Below are 17,951 nucleotides of genomic sequence, written 5' to 3' on the forward strand. Positions count from 1 at the left end.
AGAGATGGACGGGAAAGTGAGAAAGATGGCAATAGGAAGCAAAGCTGATTAGTTTTTCAAATTCCAGACAGAAGCAGAAAGTAGCATCACTAGCATCATCACTGCTTCAGAGAGAGTTGTAGGAGGTGGGCCACCCAAGTAGGACTGGAACAAGAAATGCTCCACACACCAAAAGAGCATGCTGACCTCAACCTTCAGAGTCTGAATGTCACTTCTTGGACTTTTCTTTTTATCTCACCCAGACCATGACCTCACCACTGAACACTAAGCTATCATTTCCAGGACTGACACTGACCTCCACAACTTCCAACCTTATAGACCCCAAACAGACACTTTTACCTTCTTCCCAAAATCCACTAACTGGACTGCTCCAGCAGACAAACATTTTCAGTCTGTTCCTGTCCCACGGAACTTATTTCTTGCTATCTTGATCCTTTCCTCTCCACCGATCAATTTCTTCCCACTTACATTTGTGGCTCTTCTGATGTTTTATGTCAGATCTACAATTTCCAGATTGCTGGCCCTGGCTGCCTCTTCACCTTTGATGTACTTTTTCCATATTTTGTTTTCATAATTCCTCTTTAGTTAGATGTTTAAAAACCTAGAATCATGCACAATGACCTTTCTTGAATCCTTTACATGGCATCTAACCTTCCTAAGAATGGTGAATACAGTTAGAAAAAATACTATATGCGTACTCTTAGCTTACAAAGTACTGGCAAAACCCAAGTCCAAGTGGGCATAAATAGATTTCTCTATACACACGATTTATTTTTACAACTGCGACTTAATGCTGTAGTAACAAATTCAACACTGGCCTATTATTTCTGAATCTTTCTGCTAAGCCAGATTATTCTTGTTTGAGTAACTAGCATATTCAAAGTGTTCAATATCATGAAGTGCTTGCAGTAAGTACTGTTCGGTACATTATAACCATGATACACAATTACTTCTTCACAGTAGCATCTAAAGATACATCATGTAGTACAAGTATTATCTCCACCGATGACACTGGAAGGGGGAGACTTTTCATACAGGATTGCAGTTCAGTCTTCCCAAGATAGCAGTGCCAGCAAGTTCGGCAGCGTTCGGGTTTCTGGGCCCGTATGCTCCAGACAACTGCTTCCTCCCTTCTTTCTTTATCCTTTTAGTCCTCGTTTTCTTCATCTTTTTCATCTTCCACCTGTTGGTGGTGGGACAGGAGGAGAACATTGTGGAGGAGGGTAGCACAAGCAGGACTCTTGGCAAAGTGACAGCCTGGCCTGGCAGCACAGCCACAGATTCCTGGATGTGGTAGGCCCAGACCAGGGGCGCCTGGTCATTGGTGAGGCAGCCGCAGAGCCAGGAACTCCTGGTTGTGGTAGTCCTGGAGCCGGGGCCCCCTTTTGCAGGCTGAGTGGGGGTCCAAGCACGGGGCCTGGCATCGGTGGCCCGTTGGCGAGGTGGATCCACCACAAACTGATGGCACATCAAAGTGTGGCGATTCTGACAGCAGGTATGGTGCAGGGGGTGGAGGCTCAGGGGGTGGAGGCTCAGGTGTTGGTGGTCAGCCGGTTCAGGATTCAGGACTCATGGCGGAGGTGGTGGAATGAAGATGGACTCTTTCAGTGAGAGATAGTAAGAACTGCCGATGCTGGAGTCAGAGATAACACAGTGATATCTTTTCAGTCTTAAACTATTCAAAACGGCACCGGATTGTGGTGACAGTTGAAGCTTTTCACTGTATTTTACTGTGTTGCTCATTATAGAACACAAGTGACAATAAATCATTTATTCATTACAAATGTATTATAGCCAACACATTCAGTTAAAACTGTCTTACATCATTTGTCCTTGAAGCAAAAACAAGTATATTGCACTGAACATGAACTCAAGTGGACTATAACAACATCAATAGTATTACACACCATATCATTCCGCACAATCTATGCTGCATCCCCTGCAAACCAATACATCTTTCATGAGGGTCAGTGTTCAAAACCAAAAAAAAGCATAACTTGGGGTTTTGTACAACAATAATCTTACTTTCACACTTGCTTGCAGAGCAAGCTTGAGGGTTGAAGAGCCTACTCCCACACTGAAGTCTGTTTTCACTTTTGTTTTCCACCTTCTTGAAATAAGGCCAACATTCCACAATACTATACATGCCTCTATGATGTAAATTATCCAAGAAATGCAAACAAAGTTATTATTTTAACCAATAAACACCAGAAGTTAAAAACTGCCTTGATGGCTTACCATACATAGCATGTGTCTGTTCAGCAGCAGGATACTGTGCTGTAGATGAAGGGACCATTCCTGGTTGCCCATGACCAGGCGGTGCCATCATTCGAGCATTACTCTGCATTACTTGGCTGTACATCTGAGGCTGCAGAATGAAGCTATCATCAGTAAAATTAAGTTTACACACAAGGATAAAATAGCAATGTTTCCACTGGACAGATGTCCATTGTATTGCTTACATATTTTAACAATGGAGTTGATGTACTGTAAATCTCCAAAAAAAAATCAGCTACCATAGCAAGTACAAATCAATAGACAATGCATTGATTTTATAACATAAATGCAACACAATGTTCTCTAGTCATTACAGCATTTAACTGTAATTTGCAGTGCTAGTTTAGCAAAGAACTACTCAAATATTGTAAGTTAAACTCAAAAAGTACCTTTGTGGGAAAGTTTTGGCAATTTACCTGTGATTGATAATGTGCTACAGACTGTACAAGGGGTTGGTTAGGAAACTGTTGAGGGTTATAAGTAACATATTGTGAATAAGCTGGAGCAGTCGAAACAATCTGGCCAGCTGCACTAACTGGATGCATTATAGTTGGTGTGCCCTGAGGGTGGTGCTGATCTGGTCGCTGTTGCGGCATGGTTGGTACTGAAAAAAAAACAATTAGTGAGATTGCAGTGATCTTCAACATCTAATCAAAAACTGTGCAAGGAAAATTGATCAAAGGATAATTTGACAGTCAACACAAACGATTAAATTGCATAATGATCAGATAAATAAGAATGGATCATTTCTAAAAAGATAAATGCTGAGCATCAGTAAAAAAAATAATCATTTATCTCAACACTTAACAAGTCAAGGTGCACATATCCATCTAAGGACAGGTGAAGAAATTTTCATCTCAATTTTAAATGGTTGATTCATTATCCTTAAACTATAGCTCGTCTTTCTAGATCAAGGCAGGAGAGAAACAGCCACTTAGAATTTAACCAATCAAGTCACTGAAAGATTTTATAAATTTCAATGAGCTCTCATTCAGCTAAACTTCAGTTAAGAAGTCCATTCTACTTCATCTCTCCTCATAGGTTGACCCTTTCAACACAGGAATCAATCTAATACACCTTTATTGTATTCCCTCTAAGATAGCTATATCCTCTATTAGGGATGGAGTCCAAAACAGTACACAATACCTGACGTGTAGTCTCACAAAAGCACTATATTGCTTCCTTACTCTTAAACAGCAAGTCCCCTGTAAGAACAGCAGGTACCATATCCCTTCCCAATTCCTTTCGGTATGTGATTGTGATTTATGCTCAAGTGCACCAAAACCCATTTAAATATCAACGCTGTTCAACAGAATTTCAATTTTGCTAAACTTTAGAAATCTGGTTACTGTCATGTGATACAAATATGTGTAATAATTATAAAAGAAATGCACAATCTTTGGAAAATAGATCTGAAGTTTTAAACCATCAGCAATTAAGAATGATACACTCTTTTTTCAAATCACCAATCTTCATAACCAAAGTCCTTCAACCCTGAATCATTGTGCAAATAAACCTTGATTTTATCCTCAAGTCTTCAGATCCTTCTCAAAGTATATTATCTGTAATTGGACACAATATTCCAGTTAAGACCAAACCAGTGTCTCAGATGATCATCGTAACATGTTTGTTTTTGCACTCAATGTCACATATTTATAAGACCCAGGATCACGTGTGTCTTTTTATTTTTAAATAGAAAAAACTTTCACACATAGCTTGCCACCTTCAATGATTTGTGTATACGTATTTCTAGATCTGTTTTTTTGCAGCCCCTTTAGAGCTACACCCTTTCATTTATATTGGCATTTCTCAATCTCCCTATCAAAATGCGTTACTCTACATGACTGTATTAAATCTCATCTGCCATATACCCACCCATTCCAACAACATAAGTCCTCTTGAATTCTGTTCATTTTCCTCCCCATAGATCACAATACACATTTGTAAGCTTACTCTTTTAATCCAATTCTATTTTTAAATTCTTTGGTTAATTATCGTAGGAACATGTTCCCATAGAGTTTTATCCCCAGAGAAATACATGTTCATTGAGATTACTCAATTATTTCTTTACATGCACGGTTATAGTTTGTATTTAATTTGTCAATCTACTTTAAAATTCATGCTTCTCAAGCCTTTGTATTCGGCTTTGTTTCAAAAGTTTCAAATTCAACAGTATTATGATCACTCTTCCTCAGAAGACCCTTTGCTGTAAAATTGCTAACAGCAGACAAACTGCACTAACACCAACACATCCACAATATGCAGTAGTGACTTTATCAGCCACACCATTAGTGGCAGGACCCCACTGAATCTCTATAACCAATTGATTATAAATAGCCAAAATCAGGTGGGGAGGGAGAAGAGGCTCGTTTTCAGCCTTGTCAAAGAGCCACATATGGAAGATTTTCTCCATCAGACTTTTCGAAGATCATTTCATGTACTTGACAACTGCTAACTGACTTATACCATTATGACGATTTAAATTCCTTAAAGCACATGTTGCTGATTAGCATACCAACTTTCAAAACATGGTAGAAATAAAAGTGATCTTAAATGATACCAAAACCAAAACTGGAATGTCAATTACAGGTACACTGAACACTTCAAGATATCTACAAGATATCCTACATAAATCCCTCAAAAAAGAAATCATACACCATACAAGACAAAACCCCATTCTCTCACCTTTACCTGCTCTATATGACTTGGCTTGGTTGATTGGCATTGGAGTCATAGGAACATGATACATGTGAGTAGTCTAGAGTTGAAAGAAACAGTAATGGTTCAGTCTGGACAGTAAAAATTAAATTTATACAACTCAGCAAGAATACAGAACTTAAACATTAGAGTTAGCATCAATATTGTTTGTGGAGTAGATTTATAAAATTTAATGGTTCATAGGATGTGAGCATCACTGGCAAAAACAGCATTTGTTGCCTATACAGTGTGGAGCTGCAGTAACAAAGCAGGCCAGGCAGCATATTAGCAGCAGGCAAGTTGACGTTTCGGGTCGGGATCCTTCTTCAGAAATGAGGAGAGGGAAGCGAGCTGGAAAATAAAGAGAGAGAAGAGAGGTGGAGCTGGGGAAGGTAGGCACCATCCCACCTGCCTTCCCCAGCCCCACCCCTCCTCTCCTCTCTATTTCTCAGCTCCCTTCCCCCTCCCCATTTCTGAAGAAGGGTCCCAACCCGAAACGTCAACTTTCCTGCTCCTCTAATGCTGCCCAGCCTGCTGTGTTCCTCCAGCTCCATACTATATTGTCTCTGGCTGCAGCATTTGCAGTTCTTACTATCTCAGATTTGTTGCCTATCACATTATACCCATCCATTATTAAACAAGACAGCACTACACAAACAATTTTCCATGTTTAGTTTTAAAACCACACAAAAAAAGATTTCAGGCTGGTTACCTGTACTCCTGGGCTAACTGGAACTGGGTATACCACATTCTGTGCATAACACATTGGCTGATTGTACACCGTCGGAGGATGTTGCTGGACCACAATAGATGGGCTAGGTTGGGCTTGAGGACGTGGCGGTGTTGGTGTGGTTGTTGGCTTAGGCTGTTAAAATTTTAAAAGCAATTCAAGTATCCATTTGCAGAAATGGACAAAATTTTACTGTAATCTTTAATAGCAACATAGACTTATATAGTAGCTTTAGCACAATACTGTCACTACTTCCTGCCAAAGCGGAACAGGAAATCAGTATTGGACCCATCAACAGGTATATTCATGGTGCCACTAACATCAACAGTTGGATGCCCTTGTTTACTGTACGATTGATACAACCTCACCAACTGCTCCCAAACCCTTTGTTGCCTCCCACTCACCAACATCTCACCATTTCCTGCTTCCACCCTGCTCCCCATTGTTGCTGCCGCCTAGATGCCAACCTGCTACCAAACCTTCACTACTGTCTCCTGCCACTGGCCTGCTCCTGACTCCTCACTGCCTCCCACTTACTGTCCCATTTGCCACACCACTCCCTCACTATCCCCTATTCTACGAGGGGATGAGACATGGAAGTAGACATAGGCCATTCAGATCACCAAGTCTGCCCTGCCATTGAGATCATGGCTAATTTGATTATCCTCAACTCCACTTTCCTGTCTTTTCTGCATAACCCGTGATTTCTTTACGGAGTAAAAATCTGTATCTCAGTCTTGCATGCACTTAACAACCCAGCCTCTTAAATTCTGTGAAATAGAATTCCACAGATTCATCCCCTCAGAAGTTTCACCTCATCTCTGTCCAAACTGGACAATCCCTTATTCTAAGATTATGTCCTCTAATCGTAGATTCTCCAAGGGGAAAACAACATCATATTACCTTGTCAATTCCCCCAAAAATCTAAAATATTTTAATAACGTCTCCTCTCATTCTTCTAAATTTGAACGAGTACGGGCCCAACATATTTAATTGCTCCTTTTAAGAAAATCCTAGGACCCGAGGATGTAGTCTTAGAGTTAGGGGCTACCCATCAAATAAAGAGATTATGAAAAGCTGCTGTCTCAGGTTTGCAAATCTGTGGAATGCTTTACCAGAGTTAAGGACATTCAAGGATGAGACAATTTTTTTCATCAGTAAGGGCAAAGGTTATTGGGATAAGACAGGAGAGTGGAGTTGAAATTAGCAGATCAGCCATGATATCACTACCAGCAGAACAGACTCAAATGGCCAAATAGCCTACATGTGCTCCTATGTTTTATGGTCAGTGTAACAGAGAATAGGTCTACAGAGTCCCGAATGCACCTAATCTTAATAGTAAACAGTCAAAGCTGACATCTTGCTTGATAAAAAAGACAGGTCTGGAGAGCAAGGTCACTGGATAAGATCAGCAACTCATTGAAATTCAAGGAAAGGTTTCACCGAAAAGCTTTCTATCCCAGTACACTTCAAACGGAATTGTTCTTTACAATGACAAATTAATATTTCAACTGCAAACTGACAGAAAATGCACTGTCCCACAGAAGCCACAGACTAATGAAACAAATGGTTACAATAACCAATCCAATCTACAGTTTAAGTAAAGCAAACAGAGACCAGAACTGAGATAACAAGGTGTAGAGCTAGATGAACACAGCAGGCCAAGCAGCAGAGGAGCAGGAAAGCTGACGTTTCGGGTCGAGACCCTTCTTCAGAAATGGGGGAGGGGAAGGGGATTCTGAAATAAATAGGGAGAGGGGGAGGCGGATAGAAGATGGATAAAGGAGAAGATAGGCGGAGAAAAGACAGACAGGTCAAAGAGGCGGAGTTGGAGCCAGTAAAGGTGAACATAGGTGGGGAGTTAGGGAGGGGATAGGTCGGTCCAGGGAGGACAGACAGGTCGAGGCGGCGCGAAGAGGTTAGTGGGTAGGAGATGGGTGTGGGGCTTGAGGTGGGAGGAATGGTTAGGGAGGCGGGGACGAGCTGGGCTGGTTTTGGGATGCGGTCGGGGGAGGGGAGATTTTGAAGCTTGTGAAGTCCACATTGATACGCTTGGGCTGCAGGGTTCCCAAGCGAAATATGAGATGCTGTTCCTGCAACGTTCGGGTGGCATCATTGTGGCAATACAGGAGGCCCAGGATGGACATGGCATCCAAGGAGTGGGAGGGGGAGTTGAAATGGTTCGTGACTGGGAGGTGTAATTGTTTGTTGCGAACTGAGCGTAGGTGTTCCACAAAGCGATCCCCAAGCCTCTGCTTGGTTTCCCCAATGTACAGGAGGCCACAATGGGAACAGCAGATACAGTATACCACATTAACAGATGTGCAGGTGAACATCTGTTTGATGTGGAAGGTCTTCTTAGGGCTTGGGATGGGGGTGAGGGGGGAGGTGTAGGGGCTGGTGTAGCACTTGCTGCGGTTGCAGGGAAAAGTGCCGGGGTGGTGGGACTGGTGGGGAGTCTGGAGTGGACAAGGGAGTCACGGAGAGAGTGGTCCCTCCAGAAAGCAGATAAGGGTGGGGAGGGAAAAAATGTCTTTGGTGGTGGGGTCAGATTGCAGATGGCGGAAGTGTCGGAGGATGATACGTTAGATTCGGAGGTTGGTGGGATGGTACGTGAGGACGAGGGGGATTCTGTTTTGGTTATTATTGCAGGAGGGGGTGTGAGGGATGAGTTGCGGGAAATGCGAGAGACACGGTCCAGGGTGCTTTCGACCACTGTGGAGGGGAAGTTGTGGTCCTTGAAAAACAAGGACATCTGGGATGTCCAGGAGTGGAATGCCTCATCTCGGGAGCAGATGCGGCGGAGGTGAAGGAATGAGGAATAGGGGATGGCCTTTTTGCAGGAAGGTGGGTGAGAGGAGGTGTATTCTAGGTAGCTGTGGGAGTCGGTAGGCTTGAAATAGATATCGGTTTCCAGGTAGATGCCAGAGATGGAGACAGAGAGGTCCAGGAAGGAGAGAGAGGTATCAGAGATGGTCCAGGTGAACTTAAGGTTGGGGTGGAAGGTGTTGGTGAAGTGGATGAACTGTTCGAGCTCCTCGTGGGAGCACGAGGTGGCGCCGATACAATCATTGATGTGACGGAGGAAGAGGTGGGGACTAGGGCCAGTGTAGCTTTGGAAGAGGGATTGTATCCTACAAAGAGGCAGGCATAGCTTGGGCCCATGCGGGTACCCATGGCCACACCCTTTGTCTATAGGAAGTGTAGGAACCAGAACTGGTTATTTTAAGACATAATCACTGAGGTTCCTAAACCCTGTGTAGCCCCTCTAAATATTGTCTAAAATTAGTGCAACTCCTGGCAGTCACTAAAGCAATGATGACATTAGATGTGGAAACACTGAAGTTGGTTACTGTAGAATAAGAAAAAGGGGAATGTGGAGTAAAAGTCATCTAATGTAACTCTCTTGGCAGAAAATAATTTTTTTTACTTCAATTGCAAAAAGTATTAATTTTATCACCAAAATCTGGATGAGTAATGTCTCCCTCCTTGTTGAGTAACACGAAATATAGTTTCCCAATGAGCAAGGACTGCCCTAACATGCAGCTGAGAAACCAATTTGCCTCAGAGAATGCAAATTTCCCATAATCAGCCATCTTATGTATTCTAAAGTCAGTATCGTGGTGCCTCATTAACTGACCCAATTTGGAATGTACGGCCATGTCCCTCTCGTGGATGTTACTGAAAATTTCTATGAGACAAAAGACCTATGAGAATCCTCATTTCAGCAAGAAATTAACTATATAGCTATCATTTACCCCCTCACTTCCTTCCGATGTTGGCTGTGGATTCTTCCCTCCCTTGAATCTGAGCACAAGCTCTCTTCAATATTACCACCAGGGGAGAACAAATAGGTAGCACAACTTACAGGAGTATAGAAAGTCTTGGGATTGAACTCTTTAGCATTTGGATTCAATGTAGATTTTCTAACTTGTCTAAAAAGAGAAAGAGAAAATTTTTAAGACTGTACATTATTTCAGGCATCATTGGCAGATGACCATCGACCTAAAGTGGCAACCTTGCTCTATTCAAAGATGCTGTGTAACTTGCCAAGTATTTTCAGCATTTCCTGGTTTATATTTCAGTTTTCCAGCAGCAAGGGTTTTCTGGATTTGTTTAGAAATCAAGTTTACTTTATGGTAAAAGCATTTGGCACTGTCAACTACACATTTTGCAATTTTTAATTTGGTTTCAATTTTAACTCCAACCATTTTTCAAGTGATTTTTAATACAAGGTCTACAACAACTACCAGCCAAACATTAAACAAAAAGAGGGAACAATTAAGGTTCTTGGGATTCTTTGTTTAGGCTTTTCAAACTCAAAGTCACGTCCAAGAGAAAACGGATCATATGGTAATTTTGCTACAGAGAATCTACAACACAAGAAATCCACCTCATCTGTGCCATCTCTTCAACTGCAGCTGTCATAATTGTCTTTCTGATCTTCCCTCTACTCTTCTGCAAATTTCTTACTTATTTGAAGCCATCTTTAATGCTGTTAAAGCATTTTTGTGTCAATAATGTGAAAAAAGTGTTCCAATAATCAACAATGGGGAAAAAGCTTTCAAATCATTCCTTTGTTGTTTTTGTGATGATGCAGTCTATATAGTCCTGTTAAGGGCAGTCATGACATTTTATACAGCCAACGAGGTGCTGGCTCAAAAATTGTCAGTCAGACTGAATATGAAGTTTAGAATTACAAAGCTTGCGCACTTCAAAATCAGAGCAAACAGCTACAAAAGAAAAAGTACTGTCAAAGCATTTTAAAATGGAAACCACCAAGTTGAAAATGACATTGATACGAGTATTTTAAGGATAACACCTTGCTTTCAACATTTACCAAGAGCTTTGCCACAACCACCGAGCACTTCAAAAACACTGTACAATTACTGCTTGTGGTGAAGTTGTAAGCTTTGGGCTGGATTTTCCAATCTTTGAGATTGCCACTTACGAAAGAAAGAAGCTGTGCATTTCTGAGAGGAAATTCCAAACTCAGTTCCTTCAGAAATGTGGAGCTGTACTTCCATTCTGACAGTTATAGAGGCAGAGAGCCGTACAACATGGAAACAAACCCTTCGGTCCAACTTGTCCAGATATCTTGAATTAATCTAGTCCCATTTGCCAGCATTTCGCCCAAATCGCTCTGAACCCTTCCTACTCATGTACCCATTCAGATGCCTTTTAAATGTTGTAATTGTAGTAGCCTCCACCACTTCCTCTGGCAGTTCTTTCACAATGTAGAACTATCAGGAGAAGGCAACCCATGGTCTCTTTTCCCAGCAGTGAGCTGGTGTATTCTGAAATTTAAAAAAGGGTCCTGACAGCCACTTTTACAGCTACTGAGAACCAGTAATTACGTAAAATGATTGCAACCTTGGCCAGGAGGGTTGGCTGCCAGTTTAAGAGGTAGGTGGCAAGGTACCAGATAAACGTAGGGTGCCAGCTGGGTAGGATGTCAAGGGAAGTGGGGTAGGATGACATGGTGCAAGGTGGAAAGGGTGCCAGGTAAGTGATGTAATGTTTAGATCAGGATGGGTAGGTGAAATTGGATCCAGTGAGAGGCAGGGATTCAGGGGCCCGGAGGTGGGTTCTGGCCCAGTCATGTTGGGTCTGGTCAGAGTTTGCAACTTCGTCCCGGGGTTGCTCAGGTCAGTGTCTGAGGGTTGTAAGTAGTCTGGGGGAGTTCTAATTGGGGTGTATGATGCCACTATGAGGTCTGTTGAATAGTTACTTAGGAGTTAGACTATGTACTTAATAGCCTAATATTCCCTGATCAACTATTTTATCTAATTACATCAGAACCCGCCAAATGATCCTATTTAAGTTGATACTTTGGAGGGCTCCAAGCGTAGAGATAATGAATAACCTGCCAGAGGTCCAGTGGGAGCCAAAACTCCCATCTACTGTAGAACAATGATCGTGCAGGAAGGAGGTAGCCTGCGCCCTTACACCTAGCATCTGATCATGCAATGTCACCAAATTAAGAAATCAGACTCCTGTAAGTTTTATTTAAATTGGGAGGATAATATGAAAATTTGTTGCCCACAAACTTCTACACAATTGTTTCATCCTGGTTGAATTATTTGTAATATACAATTTCTGGGTGTGCATACGTACTCTGGTGTACCTTCCTTTTTATCCTCCTTTTCTTCTTTTTCCGGCTTACTAGTTGGACCAGTAGTCTGGACTGCCTGGGAAGTTACATCTGGTCCTCTCTTCTGTTCAGAGCTGATTATATTCGGGGAAGCACTGGGACTGCTTGGTTTGCTGCTGCCATTGCTGGTGTTTGCATTTGAACTGCTCTCACTGACAGATTCTTTGCTAGCCGGTTCAATCACTGTTATCTTCTCCTTGATTGGATCCCTAGATTGGTTATCTATACTCTCTCTGGACTTGAATTGATCCACAACTGGATCATTGATTGGAGTAGTCTGCAACTAAGAACGGTACAAGTTTAAGTATATAAGCCAACATAAAAAGTCTCAGCATTTGCATAACAAGTCACCTAAATCTGAGGACAATGCTATTTAACACTAGTGGTCAAAAGTTTATTATATTCAAAGTTGCATTACTTAGCCCTATTATGTAAAAATATTATTGTTACATTTCAAATATAACATTGTAATATGCAACATGGCAAGTTCAGCAAAAGGAAAAGGAATGCATTTTTGACATCATAAATGAAAACATAAAAATGCTTTGGTCAAGAAAAATTGAGAAGTTGCTCTAGGAATAACTTGACAGGCAGCAACAGTCTGGAAAAAGGCAACACTGAGAACTCCTCAAAGTGCATTATAACTGTTGAGTGAACAAGTAAAATACTAATTTAAAAGCAACAAAAATCAAAGTACTTTCTTAAAAACAAAAGGTGCAGCAGGGATGGGAATGAAGTCAATGGCAATTGTTTAACTGGTGGGTTTGTAAAGAGGTAATTTCTTTTGCTCCACAGAAGGATTCCCAAACTTGGGCTGCAACCCCCAATGGGGTCATGAGGTCATAACTGGGTCATAGATGTTGCTCCTCCAAAGGTAACTGTGGAGGGGAGACTGCCAGGTCTGATGTCCACCTTGACATGATTAATAGAACAAGTCTGTGAAGAATTTGGCAAGTCCGTCCTCAGTTCTACAACAAAATTGAATTTAACTTTGTGAAAAGGAATGATACTGAAAAGTACTCACTCTAAAATCTTCCCTGAATTTTTTTAAATCTGCTATTTGTTTCTTATGATCTGAAACCAATGGAGATGTAGCTGTAAACAGAAAACAAAAAATCATTTGGAAAACATGTTAGTTGTACAAGCCTGAAATTAAGACAATTGAACTATTTTGAACCAAAAAAATTGCATTTAAGTAATTATGCTGTATAATAAGAGGCTGGGGCACAAAAGTATTTTATAAATTGCATGTGGTTAATTTTGTTTTGTCTGACACTCTTTCACAGAGTAGCAGTGTATTAACTTCTAACTGGGTGTGGAAGATTGAATGAGCATGTTATCTGTAAGGATAAGTACTGATGACAAATGCAACAATTAAATTAATGATGGCAACGCCAAACTGCATAAGTACACAACTGAAAGGTTTTACAAATGGATAGGTATCTCCTTTTAGAAGGGCTGTGAAAAACTACAATTAAGAATTCCTACAATATTCCTATATACGAGGGAGAATCCTCAAAGTTTGAACTACGTTCCTAAAAATCCTGACTTTTAAGTGAATCGTGTATTCTTTTAGGAATCTGCGCTATGGCTAGTTAGGTTTTTTTAGACATTTCTTGCCCAGAAAACAAAATGCATGTTTAGATACTACGTGATACATGAGCAGCACTGAATTCCTAGTTGAAATAACTTGCAAAACAGATACATTACTCAAAATATGGTAAATAATAAATACAAAACATTTAAAACAATTACTCACTACAACACAAATTGACCAGGTTCCACCTAGCGACAGAACCTGACTGGTGCAGCAAACTGAAGTCTTAGGTCTACTTGCACCAACCAATGTCTGCCACCAGATGCAACACAATACTTTGGTGCGAGTTCGGAATGGGAGCCAGGAGAAGAGATTGAAGAACAGACCCTGAGCACAAAGGTAAAAACAAAGGCTGTTGAGACAAGGACAAGGACGGAAGAAGAAAGAGGAATGGAGGGCAAGGGTAAAGGCGGAAGCACTACAAGAAAAGTCACGTGCACGTGTAGACCCAAAATGGAGTAAGTCTGTGCAAACAATATTAAAAGTGAAACAGGCAATGTTAAATGGACATATGGTCAATACTTCATTAACATTAAAGTGTAATCACATTAAGTCAACGTTAGATAGGAACTTACTGTAGACTCGTGTAATACTAACCCTTGATTCCTGGTTTGGTTAAGCTAGGGGGAGTATTACAGATTTCAACAGGCTTTGGATTCTCTTTGTTTACAGAGGGGGAATTCTGCTTCTGTTCCTGAAGTCTGGTTTCCTTAGCTGTAAGTGGACAAATGCATCCAGAATTATTTCTGAAATAAATTTATGCATAATGCAGAAGTTATAAAGCAAACAGCTTTTTTGTGCATGTCTAGCAGAAATAACAGTTTTCAATTAAGCATCCTAATAATTCAGCCTCAGCCACAATTTCATTAAAAGTCCATGCACTAGCTCAAATGCAACTCTAACAAAAGTCAACAGGTGATTTATGTGGAGTATACCAACATTTAACAGACAGTTAGATCTTGTCACATTGCTACTTACTTAATAAAGACAACTCCTTTCTTTGGGAGAGTTTTAACATTGGATTCGACAGTGCATGAAACAATAATTCAGTGATGCAGACTGAAGGAACCAAGCTGAGCAAACTGAATAGATGCTGATATTTCTGTTGTGAAACAATCAACTATTTTTCAACGTGTCATCCGTGAAGCATATAACAATTAAACTTAGTCATGTGTTTTACTAGAAATGTCTGAAGTCTAAAAATTAAGATTGCTGATTTTAAGTAGGATAATTTGACTGCAATTGACTTTGCCAGCTTGGGTACTCTCAGCATCCAGCATTAAGTCATAAACAGAACTTCAACAAAGAACTCTCTTAGAATGTAGAAACTTAAAATACACATTTTTTTGGGGGGAGGGTGGAAGCACGAATGTAACTAACAGTTGTAAAACAGTATTACAGGTTTCATTAGACCTGTGTATGGAAAGATTTAACAGATTGACTATGAGTTTACAGCAGTGTTTGCTAAATGGATGCAATACTTGATAATTGTGTGTTATGGACCAGACCAAATCCCCGTAAAACATGTCAAGGAGATAGCCTAGACCCTAACTTTTTCTTATTTTAAAGACAAGTGCCTGGGGTTGCATTCTGGATGCAATTTGATTGGTCAAAGTTTTGCTTGAAGCAAAACAAACTTTATTCAAACACTATGGTTACAATACAAATAAAATAAAGGATTGGGAAAAGCTTAAGTCTATTGGAAAACTTAACAGAATGATAAATTGTTAAACTTCTAAACAACAACTGGTCCAATATCGTAACATCTCAAACATACCCTTGGCAAAGGCAAAGTCAGTAAAATAGATTGCCTGACATGCAATTCTAGCAGGAAGAAAGCCCAAGCTTTTAGCTGTAGCAAAGCAAGAGAGATATGTAGCAACTTTTACAACCCCAAAGCTACTGAAAACAAACTAAAATCCTGGTTCTGTGGAAGCTTGACTCTACCCATTCAGGCTGCTTCAATTCTTCCAATTTTAAAAAAATCCCAAGGCCTCACAAAGCTGTTTATTTTATTGCCTTGAAGCAGTCCACTCATCATCTCTGTCTCTCAAAATCTCTTCATAGGAAGAAACCAGGACAAAATAAACCTCAAAGCCATAGTATTGTCACACATGGATACAATTTAATTGCAATGATATAGCTGAGTTGAATAGAACTGTTAATTATAACAAATGGAATTAAATCAGTGAGGCCGGCTGAAATCGAACAGGTAATCTTGACAAGCTCAAAAAGAACCAATAGAAGAGAAGGTGGGGGCGTGCAAACCAACCAAAAACTTATCATGAACCAGACTAATCAATCCACATTCAGATTTCAAAATCTGTATTCCCATTTAATGCCTGGAAAAAGGTCAACAGTACAGTGCTCCAAATAAAATGTCAGAAGGTGTGTGTTAAAATGCAACACTCAAACAATGACTGAAGATACACAAAAGAAGTCACAGGGAATAAAGCAGGAAGATCTCACACCTAGGGCACCTATAGTCATCACTGATAGATCAATCCGACGGTGCAACTATGTGATTTAACTGTAACAGGTTTCATTTAAAATTCTCAATAGTACTGTTGGATTTATTGCAAGATTCAGAATTACATTTGAAACAGTCTCCAAACTTGGATCTAGCATCTTTCCATCTACAAAAAACCAAGAACATGCAACAAACAAATCCATTTCAGCTGGGATGCCTTCCTACAGTGCACCTTGGCCTCTTCAGCCATTGTCATATTATTGATAGATTCTCTCAAAAGTATCTCACATGAAGTTACCAAGTGTTGGTGTGGATTGTTGCCATTGTTGTCAAACAACTATAGTGGTCCCAAATTTAAATGGCACAACTATCTATACCCGCGGTTGCTAATACTATTGTACTTTTTTGGATTCACCCATTTTTTAAAGTAGGGATAGAACATCACGTTCATTGGGGTATTGTTGAATTTGATGCAGTTCATGATTTACAGCTGGAATAATTTGTAATAAATTAAGCATGAACATTTCTAGTGACTTTTATATTTTATGGTCTCAACAGGTGAAAGTCAGCCCTCCCAAGAAGAACTGAAACATGAGCAAATATCTCGTATACAATGGTTTATGGGTTTCCAGGTTTAAATCAATGGCTGTTGGAAACATATATACTCATCTGAATGTAGAGAGAGAAAGTGTGTGTAGTTTTATTCTCCTGGTCACAGGAAATATATTAATGCAAAAGAGGGAGCACGTAATGAAGATCTGTCAGACTTGTTCCAGGATGGCAGACTGTCATATGAAGAAAGATTGGGCAAGTTGAGACTGTATTCTCAAGAATTTGGAACAAATGCAAATTGATCTCATTGAAACCTGCAAAAATAGTTAATATAATGGACACGGCTGATGCAGGTAAGATGTTTCCTCTGGGTGGGAGAAAGGAACTAGGGGCACAAAGTAAAAATAAGGGAATGTAATTTATTTGAGATGAGAATTTTTTTTAAACGCTTGTGGAATATTTGGAATTCTCTACCTCAGACGGCTGTGGAAACTCAGTCTTGAGTATAAATAGAGATTGATAAACATGATTATTAATAGCGTAAAGGGTTTTGAGGACGTAGTGGATAAGAGGCATTAAAGTGTTCAATCATGATTGTTAAATGATGGAACACGCCTAGTGGCCTGCTCCTGATCTTATATATCTATAAAATATAAGAATCTCATTTATAATTCAAACTTTCTTCAAAAATAATCATACATTGTCTTTAGAAATATATCACAAGTTCAGGTTGGAAACTAAATTGGTATCCAGCCCTCACCCGAGCAATTCTACATTCGATGGATTCAAATCCTCAATGTATTACTAACAGCTTACCAAGGAGGAAAATTCATTAAGACACCATCCTCACTTAAAACGTGAGTAGTGAGCACCATTAATGTAAAAAATATTCTACTGTGCTTCGTAAAGACATCCATAATAAATGGATTTTAATCCAAAGAGGGGGAACGCAAGAAAAATTTTAGATCTTTTCAAAAAGCAAACAACAATTTCCAATAAAATTAAGCAATGGCTCTTTCTTTTTTAGAGAAAAGTACAACACCCACTTTTATTGTAGATTCATAAGTGTAACAGCAACTTATTTTCTATTTAGCATCTTTGACATGTCAAAATGATCCAAGGTGTTTTGCAGCACTGTTAACTAATTTAATACTGATCCAGAGATATTAGGTCTGGTGACCAAAAGCCTGGGCAATGAGATCTTATTGAGCACCTTAAATGAAGGAGGAATTCCAGAAGGAGTGATGGCAATGGTAGAAGATTATGTCACCAACATTAAGGCTCTCTACTATCTTCTGGTTGGGTGGAACTGCACTCACCTGCCTCTATTTTTGATCTATTTATAGTCAGAAAATCACCTTCAACGGCTCCTCTTCCGGCCCTATTAACCTCTAAGGTTTTGGAGTAGATTTGTAGCTTGGGTTGTGGGTGTTGAGGTCGGTTGGCTCGCCGAGCTGGTGTGTTGTTCCGCAGA

The 17,951-nt window shown here is 40.2% G+C and overlaps 1 protein-coding gene across 4 annotated transcripts in view; it reads right to left on the reverse strand.

The window, feature by feature from the left end:
• atxn2 (ataxin 2) overlaps window positions 1-17,951 on the reverse strand; it is a 45,808-nt gene that overhangs the window by 6,048 nt on the left and 21,809 nt on the right. For 2 of the 4 annotated variants that reach the window (XM_048611399.1, XM_048611401.1), the window contains 8 exons: window positions 14,053-14,169; window positions 12,883-12,953; window positions 11,822-12,141; window positions 9,573-9,639; window positions 5,687-5,839; window positions 4,963-5,035; window positions 2,694-2,881; window positions 2,239-2,368 (listed from right to left, as the gene is read on the reverse strand). In XM_048611399.1, the coding sequence (XP_048467356.1) occupies window positions 2,239-2,368; window positions 2,694-2,881; window positions 4,963-5,035; window positions 5,687-5,839; window positions 9,573-9,639; window positions 11,822-12,141; window positions 12,883-12,953; window positions 14,053-14,169 (1,119 nt within the window). The remainder of the gene's footprint in view (window positions 1-2,238; window positions 2,369-2,693; window positions 2,882-4,962; window positions 5,036-5,686; window positions 5,840-9,572; window positions 9,640-11,821; window positions 12,142-12,882; window positions 12,954-14,052; window positions 14,170-17,951) is intronic. The other 2 variants (XM_048611400.1, XM_048611402.1) reach the window with 1 other exon arrangement.

Source organism: Rhincodon typus, chromosome 24 (genome assembly GCF_021869965.1).
Source record: "Rhincodon typus isolate 14 chromosome 24, sRhiTyp1.1, whole genome shotgun sequence".
Lineage (NCBI taxonomy): Eukaryota > Metazoa > Chordata > Chondrichthyes > Orectolobiformes > Rhincodontidae > Rhincodon > Rhincodon typus.